General features: G+C 40.6%; 1 protein-coding gene across 1 annotated transcript in view; it reads left to right on the top strand.

The window, feature by feature from the left end:
- Positions 1-3,446: 3,446 nt before the first annotated feature.
- The window catches only part of thsd7aa (thrombospondin, type I, domain containing 7Aa), a 91,767-nt gene continuing 68,436 nt past the window's right edge, over positions 3,447-26,777 (top strand). The window contains exon 1 of the mRNA XM_037473338.2: positions 3,447-3,923. Coding sequence (XP_037329235.2) covers positions 3,770-3,923 — 154 coding nt within the window. The 5' untranslated portion in view covers positions 3,447-3,769. The remainder of the gene's footprint in view (positions 3,924-26,777) is intronic.

Raw genomic sequence — 26,777 nt, 5'->3', positions numbered from 1 at the left:
AGTGTTTAATGAAATTGAATCACTTTATAACCTGTGTCAAATAGCTATAGCTTAGCTGTAAAAAAATGGCCTTGCATTTATTTGCTTGATTCCACAGAGGATGCTCTTATGTTGTTTGTAGTACCCAGTCTTTTTTTGAGGGGACTTTGTCGGGGCTAAAAGCATGGTCCCCCCCCTGCTTTGTTCGTCTCAATCTAGTTACCGGCTCTGGGCCAATGAAGCGGAAGACAATGGCGAGCTTGGGATGAGGCTCAAGGCCGGTTGCAGTCTCAGCCTCTGCCTGGCTGAACTCATTTCAGGGATGATTTGCTTTGACTTATATGAGCTGCTCGGATTACTGTTTGGTCTCTTTGTTCCTGATTGGGGAACAGGTCAAAACAAGCTCTTGAGAGTTTTGCGGTTCCACATAACATGTCCTTTGACAGATGTAAATTTAAAACCCACTGCTGCTCATAGCTGTACTCCGCATGTGCTTTGATGGTTATGTTCAATTTTAGAGGAAAATAGAGACAACTAAACCAGGATAGCTAACAATTTCGAGATCCCACTCAACTATTGGTACAAAAGTACCAATAGCAAATCAGCTATCCTTAACTTTTGGGGTTGTATGGTCCATGACTTTTGGTACAAAAGTAACCGTAGCAGAATTGTAAATTCCGGTTTTCATTAATACCGTCTACCCTCCTCCTAAATTTTGTTTTCCTCATTAGACATGAAGTAACTGAACTTTACTTGTCCCTTCACATTTTAACGTTTACCTAATCTCTGGTCCTTTTCCCTCTGGAGTCTTAAAAGAGGCAGTGTTTCATTTCATCATTCCAAATGCTTTGATTGATTCCCCATCAAACAAACAAACAATAACAAACATTTAACTACATTATGATCTATTTTGCATATCTGAATTGGATGTTGTCGGCTTTAACATTTGATTTATTAAGTCTTGTCTTGGGTTTAAGTGTTTTTATCCTCGACTAAGCCTAAGCGAAAAGCACATATTGTTAGAAATTAAAGTAGAAAAAGGATGACTAGTGGTAGAAGTTATAGTATGTGTTATATTATGATATTATGTATATAGTAGAATCGTTTATGTAGCAGGAAGTAAACATTTTCTATATCTTGTATATCATTCATCAGTGTATGACAAACCGCATACACTGCACTCTGGCCCAAGGGTCTCAACTTTGACATCCTTCCACCGGCTTCTTTCCATATTTTGTTCCCATTGATGGTTCTTTTTAGTGTTTTTTGGACAGGGGATGTTACATTTATACAGATTGGAGGGCTCTGTGAGTCATGGAATGAGTGGTATATTATGTTTGTGATGTTTGCAATATGAAACATGATATAAGTTATGTCATGATTAGTGTGTGTTGGATATTAGATGATAGTAGTGATGTATTGCCATATTATGTTTACTCAGAGAAGCTTTAGGCTAAAGGTATAATCTTTGAATGTGTTGTGTTTATTGATGAGGTTGAGAACTGGTTAGGTGACCAAGGGACTTCAGATTTGACCACCAGATGGTGCCAGAGAAAGAACAGGGATGACGAGTAAATGGCCAAGCTGGGCGGTGCTACCCTTCGAATCACAGCAAATCCTTGGATGTTATATAAAAGTTGTTGGATGAAGGGAGAGTCTTTTAGATAAAACCTTTTAGATTAGTTAGATATGTTAAAGATTACCTCCTAACGTCTATTCCTAACCGCTATTCCTTGACCTGTTGGTCAACGTCACAGAAAGATGGTCAGGACTATTCATGGGGAGTTAGGAAAAGTAAAGAGAGCGAACGATGCGCTGCAGCTTACCAGACGCTGATGGAGGAGCAGAGGATGGACTCAATGGTGGCCGTGTAGAAGAGCACCAGCATTGTCTTTGGCAGGTTGAATCTCTTCAGCTGAGACTTGTTGGTGATGGAGCTGATGTTCAGTTCCCACTCAAGGTCATGGAACAGAAAGGGTAAGGACTCCATAGTGGTGACGGGGGAATCACACTGGGTCATCAGCATTCAGAGTGTTGTTGTTCTGACATCACGTCACCAGCTGGTCAATCTTCGACCTGTAAGCAGACTTTTTAGTCTTAGTATCACTGGATCGTGGGATTCAACATCGGCATGCTTTCATTAGCTCAGATTATCATAGGTATGCAGATGACACACACGTCTACATAACTATATCACAAGAGGACAACAATCCAAACCAAGGCTGGGTAAATGCAATGAACAAATCAACAACCGGATGTGCCAAGACCTTGTCAATTAAAAGTTAAAACAGAAGTAATTGTTTTTGGTGATAAGGATGAACGATTGAAATTCAGCACTACACTTCAATCACTGACGTTAAAAACACAGTTTGCCAGAAATGTAGGTGTAATCATGGATTTGGGCCTTAACCCAGGGCAGCCTTATTAAGACATTTAGAAAATCAGCTAAAGAATATATATTATAATATAAGGACTAGAGGACTTTTGGACTCAAACAAGATTTGGAAAACTTGTCCATGTATTTATCTTCAGCAGATTCAACTACTGTAACGGTAACTCTGTTGTGTCACCGTAAAAAGTCAATCAGAAAGCAAAAGCGGATCCAGAACATTACGGCTTGAGTCCTCATTAGGATCCCGAAAGTGGATTGCTTTACTCAAGTCTCAGGTCTTTACACTGGCTTCCTGTCAAAGAATTGACTTAAAAATCCTGTTGTTGGTTTATAAAACACTGAATGGTTTAGGGCCAAAGTACATTTCTTATCTGCGGATACCTTATGAGCCCCCCGCAAACCCTCAGGACGTCTGGGACATGGCTACTGTTCCCAGAGTCAAAACCCAACACGGAGAAGCAGCATTTCATTTTCCTGCTCTACATATCTGGAACAAAGTCCCAGAAAGCTGCAAGTCCCTACACTCCTTTAAATCCAGATGAAAGACTTTTCTGTCAGCTGCTGCCAAACCATTTTTGCATTTTATTAGTCAAATTCTAATCTGTTTTTTCGATTTTTAACTTTTCACTGTTTTTCTTATTTGTTTCAATCAATGTTTTTAACTGTTTTTATATATCTATCTATATATATATATATACGTTGTAGGTGATTTTATCATACTCAAACTCCATTTAAAATGAAATTCATACTATATCATTTACTTCTTACGTTTACCTGCCGTGGAGTATTTTCACAGTGTGGTATTAGCCCTTTAGTAAAGCATCTGATTACTTTTCACCACTGACCTTGAGGAATCACTGTTTTACTTCCTAGTAAAGGCAATATGTTTTTATATGAAGACCTATTGTCTATTTTAATCCATTTGTGGTGTCTCCATTTTACCAACAAACAGATCCAGCCATCTACCTTGATCTGAGTAAAGTGAACAGCTACACTATGACGAGTGAGAGAGGGGGGGGGGTAGTTTGCACATGGGGAGAGAGAGAGAGAGAGAGAGAGAGAGGGAGAGGGAGTGGAAGAGAGAGAGAGAGAGAGGTGCTGCATCAACCCATTATACAGCAGCAGCAGCAGGCTGGGCTTAGGGATCTATTGTTCCCTGTTTTATTTTTGCCAGCCCCGTTGTCGCTCACTCAGGGTCAAAGAGAGAAAGGGAAAGGGAACGGATGAGAGCAGACCTCAGCTCTGTTTGCCTTGGATTACTTACACTTGGACGCATTGGGGTAGACAAAGCAGAGGCAGATAACAGGCACACTTCAGTCTCGCTCCCTACCTCGGGCCCGGCTTGTTTTTTTCCCTCTTGACTGCATTGGGAGCTACGGTATTTGCTGTGCGGTGGCCATGGCGCTAGCCAGCAGGGCTGTGGGAACGCTGGGGCTCTCGAAAGAGGCACAGCTCCCCTCTCTCTGGAGGACAGCGCTGCTCTTCCTCTCCATATGGGAGATGGATGCACAAACCGCAATGGAAACTAAACCCTTGTACATCTGGCAAACAGGTACGGTCCACCCTCTTTACTATTGCACTACCTGGGGTACGGGAGAGGTGTCCAACAGAGGCTGAGTCGCTGGATGGAAGTTCTATCCATTACCACACTTGCAATAAATGCTCGAGTAGTGGGGTGCAGGAAAGAACTTGCTCAAAGTCATCTTCTTTATGATTTTGATCTCTTTCTATGTATAGCAGTCCTTACTTTTTATGATCTCATTAAACCATCTTGCAAGCAAAAGTTTCTTTTGTACCCGTCTCTTATGCAGACCTTCATGTGGCAGAGGTTGATGTATTGGAGCCATCTTGCCGATGTATGGTGAGGTATTTATTGCAGTCCATGAGGGGAATGTCTCCTCCCGCCCCCGATTGGGGCGTTAGATGGGTCGCTGTCTTTCGGCTATGCTTCACGCCGTTCTGGACTGAGGCAGCTGGGACTCCTCGTCTGCCCTGCGTTTCTATTGATTCATTCATCACTGCTTGACATAAAGTGTAATTGGTGAGAAATGCTGTGTGCACTGCAGCTGCATGTGTGAAATACAAGAATGCTGTAAACTGCTTTTAACATGCAGTGTTTGAGCAATAATGCAGATTTTTTAATCTACAGAGAAGTGGATGTTGAAGAGTTAAACCAGCTTGTTGTAGATGCAGTATTTTTACATTAAAGGCCGCTCTGCAGTTCAATACAGGGCTCATTGCTGTTGCTGTTTTGGGTGGTGCCTTTCACTGGTCCATGCTCGTTAACACAGCGAGAGAGCAGCACATGTTCACAAGGACACAATGCTGATGTATAGCGTGATGGAGTGGGAGGAGTGATGGGAGCTGGAGGGTGGGGATGAACCCCCGCATGCATTGGGACATTGGGACAGGGGTGCACATAGCTGGATCAATGTTTTCTTTCTATTCTGTCTAATTTCTCTCTGGTTCGCCGGATCAATGTACTGGTTTCACTGGGATCCTGCAAGTCCCCCATCGGTGGAAGCTGATCAATGGAAATAGTGCTGACAAAACAGCTCAGGCTGGGGCAAGGAAGTTGTAACAATAACTAAGTCATTTAATGTTGGTGTTGTGATTTGATTGGAGAAATACCTGTGTTTTTTTCTGTGTCACTGTAAAGTAGCTGACTGAGGAAAACCAATAATTTGTTAGTTTTAAAAAAGAATTAACTGTCAATATCTATGGTTAATTGGCCATAATCAACGTGATTCGAGATAATCTAAAAAATGAAATGGGTTAGACTTTCTCTGCTTCTTTAATTATAATCTGTTGCCCTCATGATGTTATTGTTTTTTACCAGCTTTATTGCTCAAACTGTAAATAAATCTAAATCCTCTGGTATTATGTGCTGTGCCTCCCTCCGTGTTAAGGCAGGGGAGGAGATTATGTGAAGAGAAACCATAGCAGATTGGCCAGACAAAGTTAACCTACATACAGGATAGACGTTTATGCATGTCTCCTCTCGGCTTAAGTGTGCCGGCACTTGGCTCCATGATGCTAGTTTGGCCAGCTTACCAGGCTACTGAGATGAATGGTAATGAAGCATTCATTTGTTTCGGTTATTTTAATATTTTTTCATATTCCTTCCCTTCCTTCCGGGGCCTCAATCCTTTCCTACCTGCTCAACACAACAGCCCAAACTGTTGAATGAATGAGACAAACAATGTGGATTAATGTGTATCACGTTAATCCCTTACACTTGTGTGGGATTTTGTGCCGATGAGTAATCTCGCACTGTGTGTAATGTCTTTTGGCGGGGGACCTGCTGGCTGAAGCCATGGACAGAAGGTTGCAGGATTAGATCCCTTTCTGAGTGGAGGTTGCTGGTTGATTCTCATCAGTCAGCTAGACTGGAGAATGGAACATTTATTAATGGATGAATACAGTTTATTTATATTTGCACAGATGTATCATGATTGACATATATTCAAGGTGGAAATAACTCACTTCATCCTTTTAGTCCATGCATTTTGGTATTTTTCATTTTGCACTTTGGTAGACCTTCGGTCAAGTATTTGTTCAGTCACATCACAGTGTATCACACATTTGACATTTTTTTATTTCTAAATGGAAATATTTTACCACTTGGTGCTATTGCTATCTCAGTTTCTAGCAGGAATATTTTGTCCATCTATGACATTTGCAAAACTAATAGTAATAGTAATGGAACTGTTGATAGTAGTTTTAATGTCTTTGTCTTTAGCTGATGTGGATTCTGGTTGCCTTAAATTATAAAAAGCATCTTTGTGAAAAGAAATCATCACTCAATATCAAATCAAGACATATTCCAAGGTAATCTTTTATCGCATTAATGGCCAATCTCTAAAGAGGAGGGGCTAACACAGTAGTGAAATACTTGCAGTAAGTATGTGGTGGGAAATATTATTACATTAGCTGAAGCTTTTATCGAAAGTGACTTACATTGCATTTCAACCCATGGTTTACATTTGGCCTGGGGAGCAGTTAGGGGTTAGGTGTCCTGCTCAGGGACACTTCAACATGGAACATGGAGCAGCTGGGATTCAAACCGCCAATCTTGCGGTTCCCAACGCACCACACCACTCCATGTGCCACCATCAGTTTTCACTGGTGAAAAAAGGGTGGCTTCTGAGTTTACTCCTCAACAAAAATGATGAGCTGAATATGCGTTTCCCTGCATGTCTCATGCTGGCAGTAGATGGCGGCTGAGGTGGATGGCGGTCGGTTAATTGCATATCGTCATCTTTTCACCCCAAAATTTTCCCTTAGTTGAGAGAAGATTTAAACATTCAATAGGTAAAGATCGGAAGGCAAAACTTGAATATTGACATATATGAATAGCCCTGAAAAGTATCTTTGTCAGAACATCACAGAACACATCTCAATGATAAGTGGACCTAGAAACAAGCAACCAGGATAGTTCTTAAACAGTTTTACGCAATATTCTACAGTCTACAGATCCAACTTTCATTATTTGGCAAAGAGATTTCTTTAAAATCGACCTCAAACAGAACAGTGAAATTATTTCCTAAAGCAGCTTTACGTCTTGTGTGTGCAGATGAAACAACGTAACATGTCACCATGCTTATTCAGTTCTATAGGCATATGGCCCAGTTTGCTGTATTTTATCATTATTAAAGAAATGTTCATTAATCAATTTCACGTTCATATAATATTTAATAACATTTTTGTTTAGGCTTGTATTCTCAGTCCTAAATACACTGTTTTAGTTTAGAACCTCTTTTTGGCGATTTCTCACCAGATGTGCAATCAATTGCATTAGAGATTAATTCTGTATTCAGAGGCTTATAAATCACAGTCATGCTTCTGTATACTTTTAGAGTGCCCTTATTGATCTCATCACTTTAATCTTCTACCCATCACCACCACCATGACCTGTAAACATCACACGGTTTGTCCATTTCATGTACAGTGCACGACAACAGAAGTCTTTGCAGAAACAAGCTGCAGTAACACGTGCTGGTGATTAATGGGACAGTTCCCCTGTAAAGACCCAGTCAGCTTCAATAAGACCCAATGAATGGAGGCTATTTAAGCCTGTTTTGAACCTCTCACACAGACACACTCACACACACAAAGAATAACTGTGCCTTATCCATGTGCGGCTCTGTTCAGGCCCTCTGCTGCAGATGCTAATGTAAATGTGGTGCACAAAAGAAGGAAAATCCTTTGCCTCAAGACATATGAGCCCCTCTTTGTTCTTCCTCCTGTGTCCCCATAGCACCCCCCATAGCCCCCTCCGCCCCAACAAACTGTCACCACCCTCTCCCTCTCTCAGAGCGACCTTTAACCTTAGAACTGAGAGAGGTCTCGAGAGGGTACCAACAGTAAAAAGGAGGCAGGAGTGGAGGGTGAGATACGGCTGTTTCAGCAGATCAAGTGTCAGCTGCGTAAATCAGCCATTTACACCAGTAAATTCAATAAAGTCCCGCTGACGTGAAGTGAATGTGAGAGTAATACTGACCCTCAAGGTGCCAGTAACCTTTGTATTTATAGCTGAACTCATCAATATTTTCTAGCGCTGTAACAAATGTTATCTTTCTTAAAATGCAATGATTAAATGTGGGCTTTTGGTTGGAACGACTTCAATTTAAGACATATGTCTTAATAATACAAGTCACAAGTGATTAAAGGGCGTTTCTTGTGTTGAATAGACCCTTGAGTGTGAGATTGGCTTGTGCAGAAGGAGCTGGAGGGGGGGGGGGGGTTGTTTCTGTTTTCCCTGGGATTCATCAAGTGCCAAATTGCAGCCATTAATCTGCATAGGCTTGAAGAAGATTCATCAAGTTGTTCAATTTTGCCCGGCAGGCCATCGAGTTGTTTGTGTGTACCTCATACTTACACACACCCCCCCCCCACACTTTGTCATTACATCAGCCGTGTAAACACTATCACAATAAACACACTTGTTTTCCTGCTTTTTATTATTTGACAAATACAAAAAATCATTCCTAATAAGGCAGTTTACTAAAGCTGAATGACTTTTATCTTCCAGCTACAGCAACACTGATCCTCATCCGTGCACACATGGGGACGGGCTTTGAGCGGAGTGTGTGTATGTTGCATGCCTCATTACTCTTAGCGAGAGAGTTGCCAGTGGGGGAGGAGTGTTTCTGTCCGTGTTCCTCCTGTAGGGAGTGGACACGAAGTGGCTGAGTGATTACAGGGGAGTGAGGTTGGTTTGATGCAACCCAAAACACACTCAGGTTGGACTGATAAATGGGTCTACAGATGTATGGGTGCTGACACTGGCCACGCATTAACTAAATGAAATATCTGGAGTGGTTGGCGGCCAGTAGAGGCTGCTGTGTGTATTACATCCAGAAAAGTGTCGACGAAAAAAAGAGGAATTGGATTTTTTTACGATCTGTGGTTAAAACTGGAAAGTTAGTTGCGAGGATATTGATATATACGACTGATTGATTTCAACAAGCTTCATCCAATGGGCATCATTCATTTTGCTCAGCAAATTTGAAGGTCATTTGTTAATTGTTTAAATGTGCTGTATACAAGATACCCAAATGGCTGGAAAAATCAAAACTGTCAGGAAGTAAGAAATAGCAGCCATGCTCTGTAACCATGAATATCCATAGCAAAGTTATTAGGAATGTGGCCATCCACTTTTGAGCATCATGTCATGGATCATAGTGATGATGGCTAAATTTACCATGCGTTATGCGCCACCCCAGACTGTTACTCTCAAACGATTGGAGCTACCATGCAGCAACACTGGTTAATGATATGCTAACATACTCTGCTAATCATTGCACCAGAGGTTTTCAAATTTTCTTTGACTGTAACTTGCTCCAAATCCACAGATCGAGTCTGAAAAAGATGAAGCTGTGAAATGATTGCATTAGAGTCTGGAGCAGAGCCGCATAGTTGTCGGAGCACAGTCAAAGCTGTCTGATGCTACGATATGATTGGCCAGTGTGCATGTGAGGGGTAGGGTTTAGAGAAAACTGACATTTGGCCTTTTTGTGGTATTAGAGAAATTGTCAGGGTACTCAACCACATGTTTAGGCATCATCCTCTTGGGACTATCATTATACACATACATTTTGTGGCAATCAGGGCTGAGTAAATAATGGTCAACGGAATTTCCAACTACAAGTATTCTCATCTATTTACAGTCTGGCCATCTCTTTCCTTAATAATCACCCATTAGTCCTGGGTAAATTGCTTAAGTAATTCCCTGTCCCTGCGTGTTCCAGTAGGCGATTCTTTTTTGATGGTGGACGACCAATGAGTACATGGTTGAACTTGGATAATATAGTTATATGTAGGTTAAGTTCATTGTTTTATTGTATTAATCATTAATCACTATAATTTGTCTTCAGACATAGTCAAATCCATCAGGTGTTACCCATCAAAACACCCGTATTGCATTGTCTTCACCATAAAATGAGAGATTTATTATGAAAAGAAAGATAAGGATGAAGAAGACGCAGCAAAGTTGAAAGCAGAGCAACTTTAGTGTGTTGGTGCAATAGTAGTCCAAGTAACCACATTACAGTGATTAGAGATGTCTTCCTGCTCTTAGATAAAGCCTTGTTTCGCCTTTGACTTCTCCATACACCCAATGCAGCTTGATTAGTCCTGGGAAACGTGCCTGGGGATTGGCCTAAGCAGCATAATGAGCTTTTCACCAACCTGCTTTTTCCTCTCCATGCCGTCCCCCATTAGCACTCACCTTGTGCTAAACCTCAGGTCAGGGATACGTGATGGTTCATTTCCTTCATACAACCCGGGATGCACGATGACATTCCGTTTTTGGCCCATTTCTAACACAAAGAAAAACATGAAAAATGAAACAATAACAGAAGCTCATTCATGTTCATTTTATACTTTCAATCAGGAATAGCAGCAAAAAAAACCCGTTAGTGTCAGTGTTCATTTGCAGCTTGACCAGGTCTCCGGTCTCAGGTCCAGGTCTCCGTAAAGAAGTGGGCTCAACAGTCACCAACCTCCTTCTGCCGGCTTCGCCCGGAGCCTTATTTCATCCACCTTTCTTTGACCCCGATAAATGGCAAGATGGCGCATTCACATGATACTGAAATGATCTGACAAGTAAACCATCATGTATGGAAAGAAATGTGTTAAACAAAAGCATAGTAAATAAGACTTAATATTTCGGATGGGTTCAACTTTGTTTTTAATTCTGAATGGCTGCAGATTCATTTAGACCATGAACCTTTGACTTACTGTGATTTGTTTTGGTTAGACGTTGTTAAATATCTCATTAATATGGTCTCAAGATGTCAACGTTAGACATTTTCTCCATCCCACACCCAAAACTACTATTTTTTTAAGACAGTGTGGTAATTACATTTTTTAAGTTACCATTGTCACCTTTTGAGAGAAGTGTCTATCACCAACCATTTAAGTTGGATTGATGTTGGAAAGCCAAACATATTGTTTCGTGGCAATGTGGCTCAGCCATATATTGAGGTTGGAATGGGGTTGTGGGCCATCAGACATCAGACATAGTGTTAGTGTTATATTATCTCTACACTATGACGATGTGCTGGCAGAAGCTTAGTGACACTCACACTAACGTGCTGGGGATTTGTACTATTTCCGTTCTGTGCAATGTGTTCTAAATAGCTGGGAGGCTGACACAGGCACAGATTCACCTCTGGCAGTCACTCCGTAGCCAGTTAATTAATAGCTCGCTGAAAAAGAGCAAGAGGGAAGTAAAACAAACTATTGATGATTTTGATGCCAACAGAAAATATCTCAACCCACGGAGAGGAAATTTATGTATTTATTTATATAGACAAAAATACATTTATGCTGCCAACATTTGGGATAAAGTTGGAGAAAGTATGTTGGCATTTCATTGATTAGTGTGGCTATATCTTGACTTGCAGTAGGACTTTCCTACCTCAACAAATACTGTAATCTACAAAAAGAACAAAAATTCTGTGGGCTATCGTTACATGCACGTAGAAAGTCGTTCTTAATAAACACTAACAACATGAAAACAAAGCTGCTGTGTCAAAAATCATTTTGACAAAATCCAAAAGTCAACTTAGCTCTGTGTCGCTGCTGACAGTCGCCTCCCGTCAGTGTTTAATGGTGGAAGCAGACACCGAGCGCCCAATCCAACCACCAATAGAAACTCCTGGTTCATTCAGCGTACAAACTCAAATCTCTTTTCCGGGACCAAAGCAGTAATTTTTTTGACCAAAAACAAAAGTGAACAAAAGCTTTGGTTTTGCAGCCAAAATTCTAGTTTCATGAGCAAAACTAACAAATAATTGATTCTCAGTTTATTTTTACTACTCGCTAGCAATGCTAGAAATTTGCTCTCAAAATAGTTTTTGCCTTATAAAGACACAAATCTACCTTCATACAAAAGGTGCAATGTGGTAATATAGAAGCAAGACACTCCGAACTCAAACTTCTATGGAAATTAACCTGATTTGGGCTTCTTCTTTTGCCACAACGTAATTCGTAACCTTTCAACCGCAATTCTCTTTCATTTGTGGTGATTCTTTTTGGTCCAGAGAGGATGAGTCCTAAGGTTTGATGAGAGCCCTTAATGTTTAGATAGAAGCAAGAGGATGTTCCCTTTCTAGCTCGCGCTGTTTTGGTTTCCTAAATCGTCAGGACACAGGTCAGCTTTCGACACCATGATAATTGTCAGATTGCTATTTGATTGACTGGGCATGTATATACTTATACTATAAGGGACCAACTTTTCTAATTATTTGGCCACATCAGCTTTCAAACTGTACACATTCTCCATTAAGAGCAAAACTCTCCAACTCTTTAATATTGTGCTGGGTACTGAATACTTTATTGCAACCTCCAGGGAGTTCATAGCCCTAATCTTATTTTGAATTGAATTAAATGAGTTTAATTAAGAGAGATAACTAGAGAGCGAGATGGAAATATATATGCTGTGATATGTGAAATGATTCATCCCTATTCCAGCCAACAACATCAACATTTGCATAAACATCTGCACCTCTACCGTAGTCATCACTGTATTATTCATCGGGTCTTGCAGGCAGCGGCTCCCTAGAAGACGCAAACACGGTCATTGGCGGTCTAATGAGGCCCTGCGGAGCCCACTGAAGTCAAAACACTGTCAGAGCCCAGCGAGTGAGCTCTCTCATTCACGGTCGAAGGCAACATCCTCGCCTGTTAATAAATGATCCTCCAGCAGTAAAACTAAATGGAGGAGACACAATCTCCTTGAAATCCGCTCCCAAGTCATTGTACGAAATGTGTACTGGCAGCGTGTCACAGCGGTGTCACTCCGTATATTTCTCACTTCTTCCACTATTCACTGATAGGTCATCAGATTGGTTAAGTGAGATGAAAAGTTGGCGTTTGGAAGATTTTTTATGGTCAATCTGTAGCTAGAGTTTTTATGTCCACATACATTCTACTTTTACTCCATTTGAGATAAATATCAGGATGGTTATTTTTATGTTTCTGGTCTTTCTACTTCTAAATGATCAAAGAAGATTAAAGGTCTATTTAAAGGCATTCTTTTTCTACCAGAATTGAAGATGCAAGACCAAAGAATATTATTATTTCGTCACACAATTAGTAATGCATTTAAGTTGTATTAAGTCTTTGATATTAAGTTTGGGTTCCCTTCACTTCAGGTGAGGTGTCTCTAAACCGAATGTTGCCTGTAAACGTCCAGCCGAGCCACAGTGAGCCCACCAACACGACAGGAAGTGACACGATCAGATGGGCTGGAGTCAGCTTTGCAGCTGTGCCTACATTCACACCAATACACTTAATAACAGACGAGTTAGAGGAGAGTGATCAAGCTTATCCAGTGTTCTCCAATAAGTGGGTCATAGCGGCCAATCGGGAGTGTCAGTGGGTCAGATTTAGCAAACTGGGGCTGTGACCTCCAGTAATGGATGGATGTTTTTTTTGGTGATGTGATCACTGACGAATCAGTCATTGAGCCCAGCAAAAACTTTAGGAAGTTCCTTTCCATGATGAACACACCCGCGTGTGTGGATGTAATCACAGCAGATCTATGACAACTCCATGTATAAATAACCAAAGTACCAGAAACAACGCTGTGACGAAAGTAATCATTTTTCTTTTGTCTGATGCAGAGAACCTTGTTCCTCGTTCGCTCGTTTTGATCACATTAAAGGAAAATTTGATCAAAATCTAAATAACAAAAGTCCTTGAAATTACTTAAAAAACAGTCCTGGATGTTTAAGAGGGTTTGTACGAAGTGCTTGTCCATAGTCAGTGTGATGGTGGTTGGAACCCCCCCCCCTCGCCCCAGTCTGGCGAAACCGACAGGGCTGCCAGCTGTAACATTTGTACTCCTGTACTTCTTCTATTCTATTCTTCACATTTTGTCTTCAAAGCACATGGAAAGTGATGTAACTGGAAAGAGCAGAGGAAGAGGTTAGTATCCAAGTAGGTGTCCACTTGGCTTGGTCTTAAGCGATGTTCAGTCCCTGCTTGGATCACCCTACTCATGGAAGTCACTGAGCTGTAGTCTCCCAAGGAATGCTCCTTCAGACCATCCTCCTCCTCTTCCACACAACACACCATTTTCCAAAACCCACTGGGTCACACACAGCTCTCACAGGTTATCTGCTCTTTGGGGACTTGTTGTGATTTCGTATTCTTCAGTCAAATGTTGCAGACGCAGCCATAGCTGACACACCTGGCAAACGTCTGCACTTCACTAAAGGGACTTTTAGTTCTTTATATTTTGGAAAAGGAGGCACAGTTACATCCCTTTTACTAATCTAATGGACCTGCTTACAATCCCAGGCACTGCTAGTATTAATATGAAGGGTTGGATTAAAGATTATTTAATATTCAGGGGATTTGGGCACTAGGAAATATGCCACTCTGCTTCTTTTCGCACATTTTTAAGTTTACTTTAGAGCTCTGATTAAAGATGAGGAATCATTTGAACTACTTTTAAACTGACAATGTGGTTCTGTCAAAAAAGCCCTCTGATGATATATTTAAAATGGGTCAATCATATTACTGTTACTGTTACTATTTTAAGTACTCAATTGAATATTCAATTCAATTCCATTCATTTTATTTTGTATAGCCCAAAATTGCAAATTACAAATTAGCCTCCGACGGCTTTACAGTCTGTACACATGCAACATCCTCTGTCCCGAAACCCTCACATCGGCACAGGAAAAACTCCCCCCAAAAAAACCCTTCAATGGGGACAAAAGGGAAGAAACCTTAGGGAGAACGTCAGAGGAGAGATCCCTCTCCCGGGATGGACAGACTACAATGGATGTCATGTGTACAGAATCAACAATGTAAAAATGTACAATACATTCAAATCCTCTAACAGAAATCACACAAGTAATTGCAAGTAGCAGAACAAGAGTACGGCAGGACCACTGCAGGTACAACCACCATCAGATAGAACCACCATCCACAGAGGCTTCTGGATGTTACACCATTGTTATGGCAGTTAACTTGCTACAAGGTAACAAAATAAGATAATTACAAGCCCAGGAATGTAAAATTATCCGAAGGAACATTAGAACACGTGGAGCAAATAATGATAGAAAGCAATGCAAACACCTCCAAAGCACCTTGGGCAACTCAGCGTGTACGACTTGTATGTATGTTCAGTAGAAACGCTGTGTGTCTGCTGCTCTTTTTTCACTTATATTGCAGCTCTGTGGTCCTCATTGGCTCGAGCCAGAGACCTTCTCCCTATTAAACTTGTCGGATCGCTGAGTTGTATCTGTGTGTGTGTGTGTTTGTCATGCCTCTGAGTGTCTCACTTGCGTTCCCTGGTGCGTCTGTTTTCACACCACTAGCCAGCAAAATGAAATACCGACACAATAACACACACACACCCCCCCCCACACACACACACACACACACATCTATCAACACACATGGGCAAGTTGTTTCTCTTGTCTACACATGCACACTGATATCATTAAGACGTTCCATCATTTTTTGCCAGTACATTTAACTAAATGTCACATGCTGACAAGTTCTCCATCTACTCAATAGGTGTAATTTGCTCGCCACTTCACAGGCTAATGGCAAGCAATCGGGCAGGTGGAATTGGTAAGTGTTGGTGAAATAAAAAGGGTAACAAGCGGAGCCAAAGCTTTTTTTCTCCTGAACGTGTTGCAGTCAGACAACGCTTGGACAGGAACAAGAGCAGATGGCAGAGTTCTGGTACTGTGAACTTTCTTCCCATCTGTGATGCACCTCAGAGGATTGCCATACAACCATAATGGGATTCTTGCTTTGATTTGGCTGTCCACCACATAGTTCATAATTTAGGTACACAAAGAGCTTGCAGGACGGGCAAATAAACAGGATACATTTTCCCCAACAGTGAACATAATCCCATCCAAATGTCATGTTTTTAAAGATTCTTTACATTTCTATTGACCTGTAGGAATGACTGCCATGAAAGCCGCTAGATCTCTAGTGAAGCAGCTCTGGAATGAGTAATAACTTTTTGAGAAAATAAACTTAATTACTCAAAGTGTTTGTCTGTTAAGGCTGTTTGGAATCCTCATAGGGAAGGGTGGAAAAGCAAAAAAAAAAACATGAAAAAACACATTATGTTTTAACAGTTCCTTCTGGTTAGACAACAGTAATAATAATAATAATACTTTTTATTATTATTATTACTGTTGTCTAACCAGAAGGAACCGTCATGAAATCTGGAGGAAAGGGTACTCCATCCATCTTCAACCGCTTCACCTGCACACAGGGCCGCGGGGGGGGGGGGGGGCTGGAGAGACGGGGTACACCAAGGATCGGACGCCGGCCAATCACAGGGCTAACACAGGGACAAACAACCATTCACACTCACATCTCTCTGGTCCCCCCTTTTGGTTTCTCAGCTGGAAGAATCAGCACAAATCTTTTGGCAGGGAATGATCGACATTGGACTCGTCAGGCCACTCTCATCCTTGAACATCCTGCTGTGTTGCTTTTTGCAGGGTTGAGGAAAAGGGGCTGCAGTAATCATGCAAAACCTTTAGTGACCGCAGAGAGAGGGAGGTCATTGGGAGAAGTGGATGTGAGGAACGCTTGGATGTGAGACCAGAATTGTGAACGCTAAATTGATCAAATTACCGATATTATGTTTTTGGCCATTATCGTGCAGCCTTACCTGATCCTTTCATGTTTCCTGTGAAGCTGCATAGGGAGTAAATCAAACACTTCTAATGTTGACTTCTCACTCCCATGAAGCAGCATTATGCAGCGCTGGCCCAGACAGTGATGACAAAACACCTTGCCCTTGGATTTCTTTCATTGTTCTGTGCAGCTGTTTTTTTTTAGGCTGTTATCACCACACAGGGGGCTACGGCTGTATTAATATTAGTTCTACAGAGACCCCGTTTCCCTGGGGGGTATAAGGGAGCCACCCATTGCCAAGAAGGGACCTCTCCCTGGACCTACGTTGTTACATTGAGGGTTGCTGAGGGTTGTATAACGTCAGAGAGGGCACTGAGGTAGCAGCAAAGGGAAAGGTTAAGTTAGGTTCACATTTTCCTGTGAATGCATCTGCTTTGCACGTGCACCACTTCATTCAAATAGCTTGCGTTGGGTTCCCTGTAAACTGGTTGACAGTCAGTAGTGTGTGAAAGACCTAATATTGTATTTCCCTCTCCCCGGTTCAGAGTGAAGCCATTCAGCCTCTATTCCCCTTCTCTATGCTTACATGTCCAATCCACTGTGTGGCTCTCCCGGGAGCACTTACAGGCATTGTGGGTAATTCCATGCCACCAACATAATTAAATTGACTGCCCAAAACAAAAAAATATGTATGTATTTGCGGAGTTAATGTGCAGTTCCATTGAATACTAACCCTGGGAAGACCATGCTGTGTGGCCACAGCTAAATTGAGGTTTTACACCAGCCATGTCCATATATCCCAACTACTCAAGCACCATCATTAGCCAATTGTTTTGTGGGTTCTGTATTGCTTCTGTGGAATCCCAGAGTTATTGAGCTAAATGCTGTAGGTCATGTATTCTGCTGTGTAAGAATAAAAGAAACAACTTAGATGGTACCGGCTTAAAACTGAGATGAATTATATGAGTTTTTATTTCAGAGGCCACGTCTGCTTTGCAAATGACCTGCGCTCCTCTGTGAGCTCTTTAAGAGTTCCATTAAAATCACTGCAAAGCAAGAAAATATTGCCTTACCAGCTAATGAAATAATACTTCAACATTAAATATTAATGCCAGTTATTGTCAGACAATGCAACCTCCATATGACTAACACAATCTTTCCCAGGTTTGTCATTTTATTTCTTTACCAGTTGCCAGTTCAATAAGATCTACAAGCTATCTCAGCGTTAGATTCAAACAAACAGTTAAGAAAGAACATATTTGTATACCTATCATTCTATATTTCTCTTTTACTGATAAAAGACTGACATCAGCTACATTGACTAATTTGTATAACTCACCGTAAACCACCCGACATAAAAACTGGACACATTTTGGTATATATTAGTGGAAAGATTGTGGTGTCTCGAGCTGTGCTCATCATTCCGTTGCCTGAAGGCAAACTGAAACCGGCTCAATCAGCGGTTCACCCTTCTGTTCACATGCTGTACACGAGGTAGTTCTGGGCTGTCAGTCACTCCTGTGTTTTCAGAGCACTGGGGGGGGGCAATTCTTCGTGTCAGGTGATGAACACCTCCACCTCAGCTGCCAGGGGACACATTTGCATTAGCATCACTACACTATAAAAATCGTATTTAGCTTCTATTGGCCTGAAAACCTGTTTCAAAATGATTTCCATAATCCCTTTTTCATTCAAGTTTCATTTTAGCAATTTGTGACACAATGTGTCACCGTTTCTGACCAGTAGCAGTTTACCAAATAGAATATTGGGATGTCACAATTTCAGAAATGTTGCGGTCGATACTGTTACTTCATGGCTCAATGTTGGCAACAAAAAACGGAGGTCACACACACATGTTTCAAAAAGTTTAATTCAGCTACACAAGTTAGGGGGAGGCTGGTGCAGCAGGCCCTGCTGAGAGAGAGGCAGACACTCCCAGAAGTCCTGTCTTTGTTGTCTTGTTGGAGGCTCCAATCAGATCGGCCGGATCTTTACTAGTGTCTGTACACAGAAAATGGCGGTCCTTCTGCGTGGTTGCTAAGCCAGGGGTAGAAACAACATCACATTGACAGTCTTAAAGGCTTTCTAATAAGTGAGAGACTACTCAAACTTAACCTTTGGGCTGAGAAGAGAAGCAAGTGGGGACAATATTGTGGAGAAATTTCTACAAATTTCATCAGCGTTTAACAACTCGTTACTCGGATACTTAAGAAAGTCTACAGTATAATGGAAGCCTTTGTACCAGTTCAGTTTAGGTACACAACTGCAGCTTAGACAAAGTATCCACTACACACTTAAAGAATGAGAAACAATTTACTAACTACAACAAGTTAATAAAGGAACCAAATAAACTCTGCATTTGGATTTCTAAGTTAGTTAATAGAATGGTCTGTGTTGAGTACAGTTTGTAATTCTCAGATTCAGCTCACGTGTCTCCCATCGTGAGTGGTGAAATGTGTATGTGGATGTATGATTTTACTCGTTTTCCTTTCCATCCCATGGGATTAAGACATAGTGCTTGGTGTCTCACTGCTTGTTGTCGACCTTTAGCAGGCCTCGCACCACTGTAAACACATTAATATTTCAACAATGCCATATGCTGTATTTGAATATATTAATGCACACTGGTCGAATAGCGCTTTTGTAGATGTTCACAAGCCCTTCATGAGATAGAGGAGTGATTATTGGATCGTCGAATCAAACAGCATTTGTGATACAAAGCCACCTGTACATATTTTTTTGTTATCTCTCTTACTCTGGTTGGACGCGGAGCGTTATTTCATCTGCAGAACTTTCAAACAAATGCTTTCATCTAATAATACTCAGCGCCTGATGAGGTCAAGGCTAACATTTAATTGAAATACGTCTTCTCGTGACAGCAGCACAGATGGCTCCTCTTAAATCTTTGTACATAACATTTTGTCTAAAAAACCCAGTGAAATTTATTATGCCTCCTGTGTATTAATACTTTTGTTTAAAACAAAGAGAAACGTATTCTGCATCACGTTTGTGGTCTGTCAGAGAGCACGGCAGCATGCTTGTGCCAAAGAATTGAGAACGCAATAACCAACTAAGAAAATAAATCATCTCCCTCCCCACACCCTTCGCCCTGTTTCTATAAGTGAGAAACACTTACACTGAGTGATGAAGCTAAATATATCGCTGGCAACACATTGAAGGCAAGATCCCAGTGAGTCTATGTCGGCTAATCAACACCTTTTCCACCCCCCCCCCCCCCTCTTTGCCCCCACCTCAATAAAGCCCCTTTGGTGCACCTGTACCCCATCTGCTCTGTTTACTGCAATTAGCATGATCGGGTGGAGATGGCGCAGCAGCAGGGGGACGCTCCCTTGTTTTCCCAGAGTGCCTCTTTCTTTCTCTTTCTTATCCTCTTTAATATATCTCATATTTGCATGCGCCTTGTTTCTAAATGTGTCATTTGTGTACATGTCTATTAGTACACAGCAGCTGAACCCCTTTTATTATGCTGTGGCATAAGTGTCTGCAACAACATATTGTAGTGAGTGTGGAGTTCATACAGTTCAGGCACCAAATCAGTTGATGCTGTTTTTCACTTTTACTTTCAGATGTTCATAGGAACAACCAATTGATATTGAAATGTAAAATAATAAAGATGATTAGCTGATAAGGGCTGCATGAATCATGTGTGATGGAATAAGCTGCACTCTAAGGGCTTATTTGGTCAATTAAGCATAATTATAAACAATAAAAAATTAAATTCAAAACATGCACTCAGAATGTTTCAGCCAAGGGCTCTTTTCTGCCAGGATGAAACAATTCACACAAAAGGAGCCCCCTCCTTCATCCACATAGAGTTGAGATGCTGTGACGATTTGCACTTGAACCATTGCAGTGTTTCAAATCTCTTTTGGTATGAATATTCATTTACTTTATTTAGATTAGATTCCTCTGGGCTTCTGGCCAACACAGGGAGAGCAAATGCTTTTTGGGGTATTGAGTAATTATATGAAAATGGAATTGTTTTTTCTTTCCCCCATACTACTATGGCTTTGAAATGTACTTACCATTTCTGTTTGCAGCATCCTGCCACCTTCCAGTAGCATCTGGCTTTTCAAACTAAATACAATCAATGCTTAAATGTATGGTTAGAATTAGCATCTATAAAATGGATTTAACTCTAATTATCCAAATATTTGCACACCCTGGTTGCAAGAATGACTTGAACAGTGTGCTGCTGGTTAAAGTTTATAGGAGGCAAGGACAGAATTCTGCTTCATGTGTATTCATAATGAGCAGGTGTGTGTGATTTTGTGAGTGTGTGTGCACTCCCATCCCCCACACTAGCATGAGTGTCTATTGAAGAATAGGCCCTCAGGCTGGCTGGCAGACACAGACAGGAGACGACAGCTCTTCCCAAAGACCTCATGTGTTTGATTATATTCATTAACACAACACAGAAAATGGACATACATATACATCTCAACAATGTATAAATATTTTACTGTAACTGACTAGTTATCTCAATCTCATCAAAAAATTTGACAAGTTGCAGCTCAGAGTTGTGGGTGATATCTTGGCCAATCAAAATATATGAAATGTTACGTATATATCAATGTTCATTCATTTTTTGATCATTTTAAATTTTCAAAGAAATAATCAAAAAAGAGTTTCTTCTTTGTGATATTCATCTTAATGTGTGACGTAAGAAAATTAAACTTACTGTGTATGTGTGTTACGAATACACATTGTCCTAAGGCTCGCTGCTCTTTATTGTTTACATCCTTCTAAGCATCGTAACACATATATTCTTTAATAAGAATGTTTTTATAATGAATTCATCCAATTCTAGTGTAAATAAACATCTTAAATGTCAAGTGTTTGGTGAAATGATTCTCACAGATAACTTAAACACAATCAAAAAGTGTCACACTGCATTTCATTTGTTTGGCATCATCCAGGTGAAACATAATCTGATCTCGGTTGTGAATAATTCATCAGCTTTAGTTTACTGCCAGACATCGACTGAAACAAGAAAACATTTGAGAGTAGAAATGGTCAAAATGGCGTTTGGGATTTTTTTCACATTGTGTTTCAATGTACCTAAGTGGTAGACTTTCTCATATGATGAAAACAATCCAGAAGATAGCCACTGAGCTAATGCCCCCAGGACAATGTGCTCAGTTTATTCCAGAGTGGGAGAAGGTCTGAAAGAGCATCATTGTTACTGTACTGTAACTACAAACAGATACTCACTGGTTTGGAGGAAAAGTTACACAATAATAATTTCACAGGTTATGGTTTCACAATAATGGGCTTTCTAAAGCATACTGTGTGATTTCAAAGATTGCAAAATGAAATGTGAAACTATTGATATGAGTATTACTGAGTATTTTTTAACATTGATGGTTGAGTTACATGCTAATTATATGATTATTTACAAACCAGTCGAGAGTGCTACAATCAGAAACCCAAACTCTGTATTCTGTCTTTTAATGTCCAATTATTTAAAATTGGGAACCTGAGACATTGATCAATCAAGACTACCAGAAGAGATGTAGCATCAAATGTTACTTCAGTTTCTACTGTTCACAAGAGGAAAGAACAATTAATCAAACTTTAATCAAATTACCCACACAAAGAGGAAATCTGCCTGAGCGAGCACTTCACTGAAACAGTATGAAAGTGCAAAGCACGATTTGCTTCCTCTCGTTTTAGGCATCAACCCAGAACATAAATAAATAAAAATGTCCCCCTTCAGTCCCTTTTGACATCCACCCGGTGTCCTACACAAGCTGTGGCTTGTTAGTTTGGTTATTTAAACGTTTCCCCGTTTGGGTCTATCCTCTCTGCCAAGTGCAGATACCTCACTGGAGATGCAACCCTTACACACATATTGATTGACAGAAGCACATTGAGTGAGATGATATACAGGACACATTGTTGATCAATTTGATTCCTGGTCCGCTGAATGAGGGCCGTAAAGGCTACAAAAGCTGTGACAGTTCAAATTGAAGGATTCTCAATTGTTTATTGTTGATATGTCCAGATCCGGATGCAACGGGGTCCGGGTCTGTTTTGGAGCTTTCTTTGTTATCTCTTAATCCAGGTGGCTCTTTTATCAAATGTATTTAAAACATTGATTGGATGTTTTCTGTGATGCATTATGTTGTGTGTCTCTTAGCCAGCAGACACCTCCATCCACCCGCTAAATCCACCCTCCGTATCCTTTGTCTCATCTCACCCCACTCCCACTGACATTTAAGCATAGCCCCCGCCCCATCCCCCCACCATCTTCCCTGCCCCCCTTTGTTCCCCACCAGTCTGCAGAAGGTCCCTCTTTTACATTGCAAATGTCTGTATCTACCCTGCACGCCCTGTCACGTAGCTTGAAATCATTTCTAATTCCTTTTACCTGTCTGAATATTAAAACAACTGAATTGGATGACCTACTTATTTCATGTTATGCCCATTTATGTCATCAATATAAGCCTTTAACAAACCTTTTTATAGATCTAAAAGATCCATTCACAGAACCTTGATATACATTTGAATGAACTGGACCCCAATAGTGACTTATGGGGATCATCAATTTTTATGGAAATCAAGTCCATGCAAAAGTTATGGTAATCCCACCTGAAAGTTTGAGTTTTGGTCTTAAACATTGAAAAATACAACAATTTATTCAAAATAAAAATTAAGTGAATGAAAAATATTATTGGGTCGACTTAACATTGTTATTTTTCAATTATATACATTTTTGACATTAGAAGTCTTGCAGTGTGCAGATTTTTAAAAAATGAAAAAATGTCAAAACCTCAAATATATGTGACCTAAACATACTTTTAAAATAACTTGTTTTTATTTTTGAATGTTGTATTTTTCAACGTTCAAGGCCAGCAAAGTTCTTATAGTGTACACATGGGGACCATTTTTTCATTCATTTTGGAATCTTCTTCTATCTGTCAATTGTATTTATTCCCTTCTCCCTTATCCTCAGGGAGTGTAGTTCCCCATGTTCCCCAGCCAAATCCAATCATGTTTGCTTCCACTTTCTGCTCCATGCCTTTTCATCTTAAGGGCAGATTCCCCCTCCTATCTCCTGCCATTCGTCCTCTCCCTCTGTACCCAGTGACTATATCTATTTTTTCCTCCTCTCTGTCCCTTTGGCCTACTATTTCTCACTAAAAAGCCTTTCCAGATCAACCTCATGGGGGCCTCGGGTGTCTTGATAAGGTCGGCGGCCACTCAAAGCATGATGGCTCTTTATATTTTTTTACTGCTTCCTTATTTGCTAAAAATGTTCCAAAAGCCTTCTTTTGAAATAAGATAAATCCTTTAATTGTTCCTGCAGTGGGGCAATTCATGGGATTACAGCAGAAAAGGTACAGTTTACGCAGAGAGAAACAATTAGAGATTAGCAGTAACAAAACAGGAATCCACATAAACTCAATGAAAGATTATATACAAAAATAGATTATATGTACACAGATACTCTACTTAAACGGAGAGAACTAGTATTTTATATTGCAACGTGTTTTTTTGGCACACATGGAGCAGAGCGGTTGTGCAGCCTGACAGACCTGGGATACCTCTACTTCACACACTGAGGGGGAATCCGTCGCTGGCTGAAGGAGCAGCCAGGATGTCTTCATCTGGTGGGACATGTTGTCCATCAAGGACGATAGCTTTGCCAGGACCCCCCCCAGCGCACATTCTTGATAAATGTATTCTCTTTCTGTAATCTCTTTCTGCTGCTGCTCAGAAAGACCACTCCATAGGAGATGGTTGATGCCACGACAGTCGAAGAAGGTCCTCAGGAGAGCTCCCTGTCCTCCAAAAGTCTCCTCTGCTCTGTCCCTTCTTATACAGTGCTATAAGAGTTGTCAGTACAACAACCCAGTTAGAAGATTTTGACAATCTCAATGTCCGTCCCCTTGTTCTAGAGAAGTGTGTTTTCCATGGAGGAAGTCCACCACCAGCTCTTTGGTTCGGCTGCCACCATCTTCTATATGAAATCCTCATTCAGTTCCCTGTATTTACCGGCGGAAATGAGGCCCACCATTGCAGAGTGGTTGTGAGAACTTTTGCAGGTGACATTTAGCAGAGTTGTATTGAAAGTCTGATGTGTACACGGAGAAGTGATTGCATGAAGGCACCAGGTCTGACACACACTCCCGTATCCACACGTAATGTGGACGTTTGGTGAGGTTGGTTAGTACTTTTATTTAGCACTATCAATTTCTGTATTTTAACAGCATGTAAACAAATTAATATTTCACACTTCCTTATTCTGTCGGCGCTTTATTTCATTTATTTCAATAGAAATAGTAGGAAATGTTTAGGTTAATCTAATTTCAGAGGTGGATTCTATCCACTGGGCCGGTGTTCTGTTGGTGTGTTAATGGTGAGCACCCTGCTGAGCAGGGTTAGAGTGCAATGGGATGTTATTACACAGGCTTATGTTTAATCTTACCTGGAAAACTTGATCAACAGCACGTTACAGTACCAGCTCCTCTGTGACCTATAATCAACCCCTGTAGGGCCAGTGAAAATAGGGCTTTGTATTTATTTCTTCCTCATTCTGCTGTTTGGAGGCGTGGCCGATAAATGGCTGTGACTAATAGAGCCCCGATTACCAACTTTATCGCTACCGACAAAGGCCGTATGGAAGGATGTGTTAGTGCCTGTGTCCACTCAGCACCTTCATCTAGGAGAAAGAAACGGCAGCAGCCGTTAGCACTTCGTCCCAGCGTGTTACTATGGCAACGTTTCAACACTCTAACCTCTGTTATATGTTAGACTAGCATCACTTCCTTGATTTATTCGATCTCTATTGCTGCTATCTATTTGTGATGTGGGGAAATAAACACGCCCTCGAGACAGCCCTCCCCTCTGCGGCAAAAGCCAAATGAAACGTTTACCCCTTTAACATCACATATTCATAACAGTGTTACGTGTGAGTGTGTGCGTGCTTTTCTTGTGTCAACCAGCACAAAAAGCTAGTCAACCTAAAAACGTGGCTGTGATTAAAAACTATTTTGAAAAGTAATTAGGCGGTCAATTATTGCTTTGAATAACACATTGTTAAATATGTTAAAGACAAAGAAAGCTACATTTCATAATTTTTAGCGTTTCATAAAAAATATCTCTTTTTAATAAACCCCAATCCTATTATCTGCTGTCTTAAACAATGTTCTTTCACTGCAAACAAATTGTGTCTGACCTAGTTTCAGTGAATAAGCCTTTTCTTAATCTGTTGGTATTGATGGATTTAAACTCTGGTCAATTTAAAAAAACGACAAATCCCTTCTCACTGTTATTATGATATATCAATAAAATAAACCGGCTTTAGCAGGTGCACAGCTTCATTGATCCATAACAAAAGTGAGAGAATGTCACGGCTGGCGTGACCAAGTCAGACAGGCCGAAGATCGGCGTGATCTAATCCTGGGGGAGAGTTAGAGTTACCGATCTACCAAGACAGGGCACTGCTATTATACTATTTGCATTGTACTATTATACTCTAATTGAAAATTGAACTAATCTAGGATTTTAATAATAAAATTGGAATGGTTGCAGCCGTAGATTGTACTTGTACTTTGTTTTTTTCTGTTGTCTGTGTCATCGCTCTAGAAAGTCTATATAAAGGGCCAAAATAGCCTTCTGTATCACTATGATCTCCATGATAAAACCAGTTTTCATGTGGCAGGTTACCAATTTCACAACTCTCAGATGATATTGTTACTTATGCAATGAGACCTGTGACACAGTATATGATACTAATGTGCTCTGGTAGTTCTGGTCCGGCCCTGGAAGACCCTTAGAGAGAATTTTCAAATATTTTCACAGTAAGGAGAATCATTTCCACATCTTGAGATAGGCTTCCTCCTCCGCTGACACACACCTACACATGTGCTGGCACAACACTGGATTACATTTCTATTTTTGACAAGAAAAATGTCTAAATCAATTCTGAAATATAGGCTTGAAGAACCATCAAGGTGCTGATCATTTTTGATTCCGAAGATTATTTTGCTAAACCTAACATGTTAGTATCTTAAACATGTGTTTGCCACACAGATTATTTCTTGCTATAATCCTAAACCCAATTGAAAAATCTAATGTGCAAATGTACAAATGTATTTTTGTGATCACAATATCTATTTTTTCCGGAGACATCGTCATTGATTTTTCTCTATTTTGGTATTATGGGCATCACTTTCTGCTTTATTTTCATTATTCTTTTATTCTTCTATTCTTTTTTTTAATAATGACATTTCTAAAGGTGAAA

This window comes from Pungitius pungitius, chromosome 17, assembly GCF_949316345.1.
Source record: "Pungitius pungitius chromosome 17, fPunPun2.1, whole genome shotgun sequence".
NCBI lineage: Eukaryota > Metazoa > Chordata > Actinopteri > Perciformes > Gasterosteidae > Pungitius > Pungitius pungitius.
The sequence above is the reverse complement of the archived record's forward strand: the minus strand, read 5'-3'. Positions and strand labels throughout refer to the sequence as shown.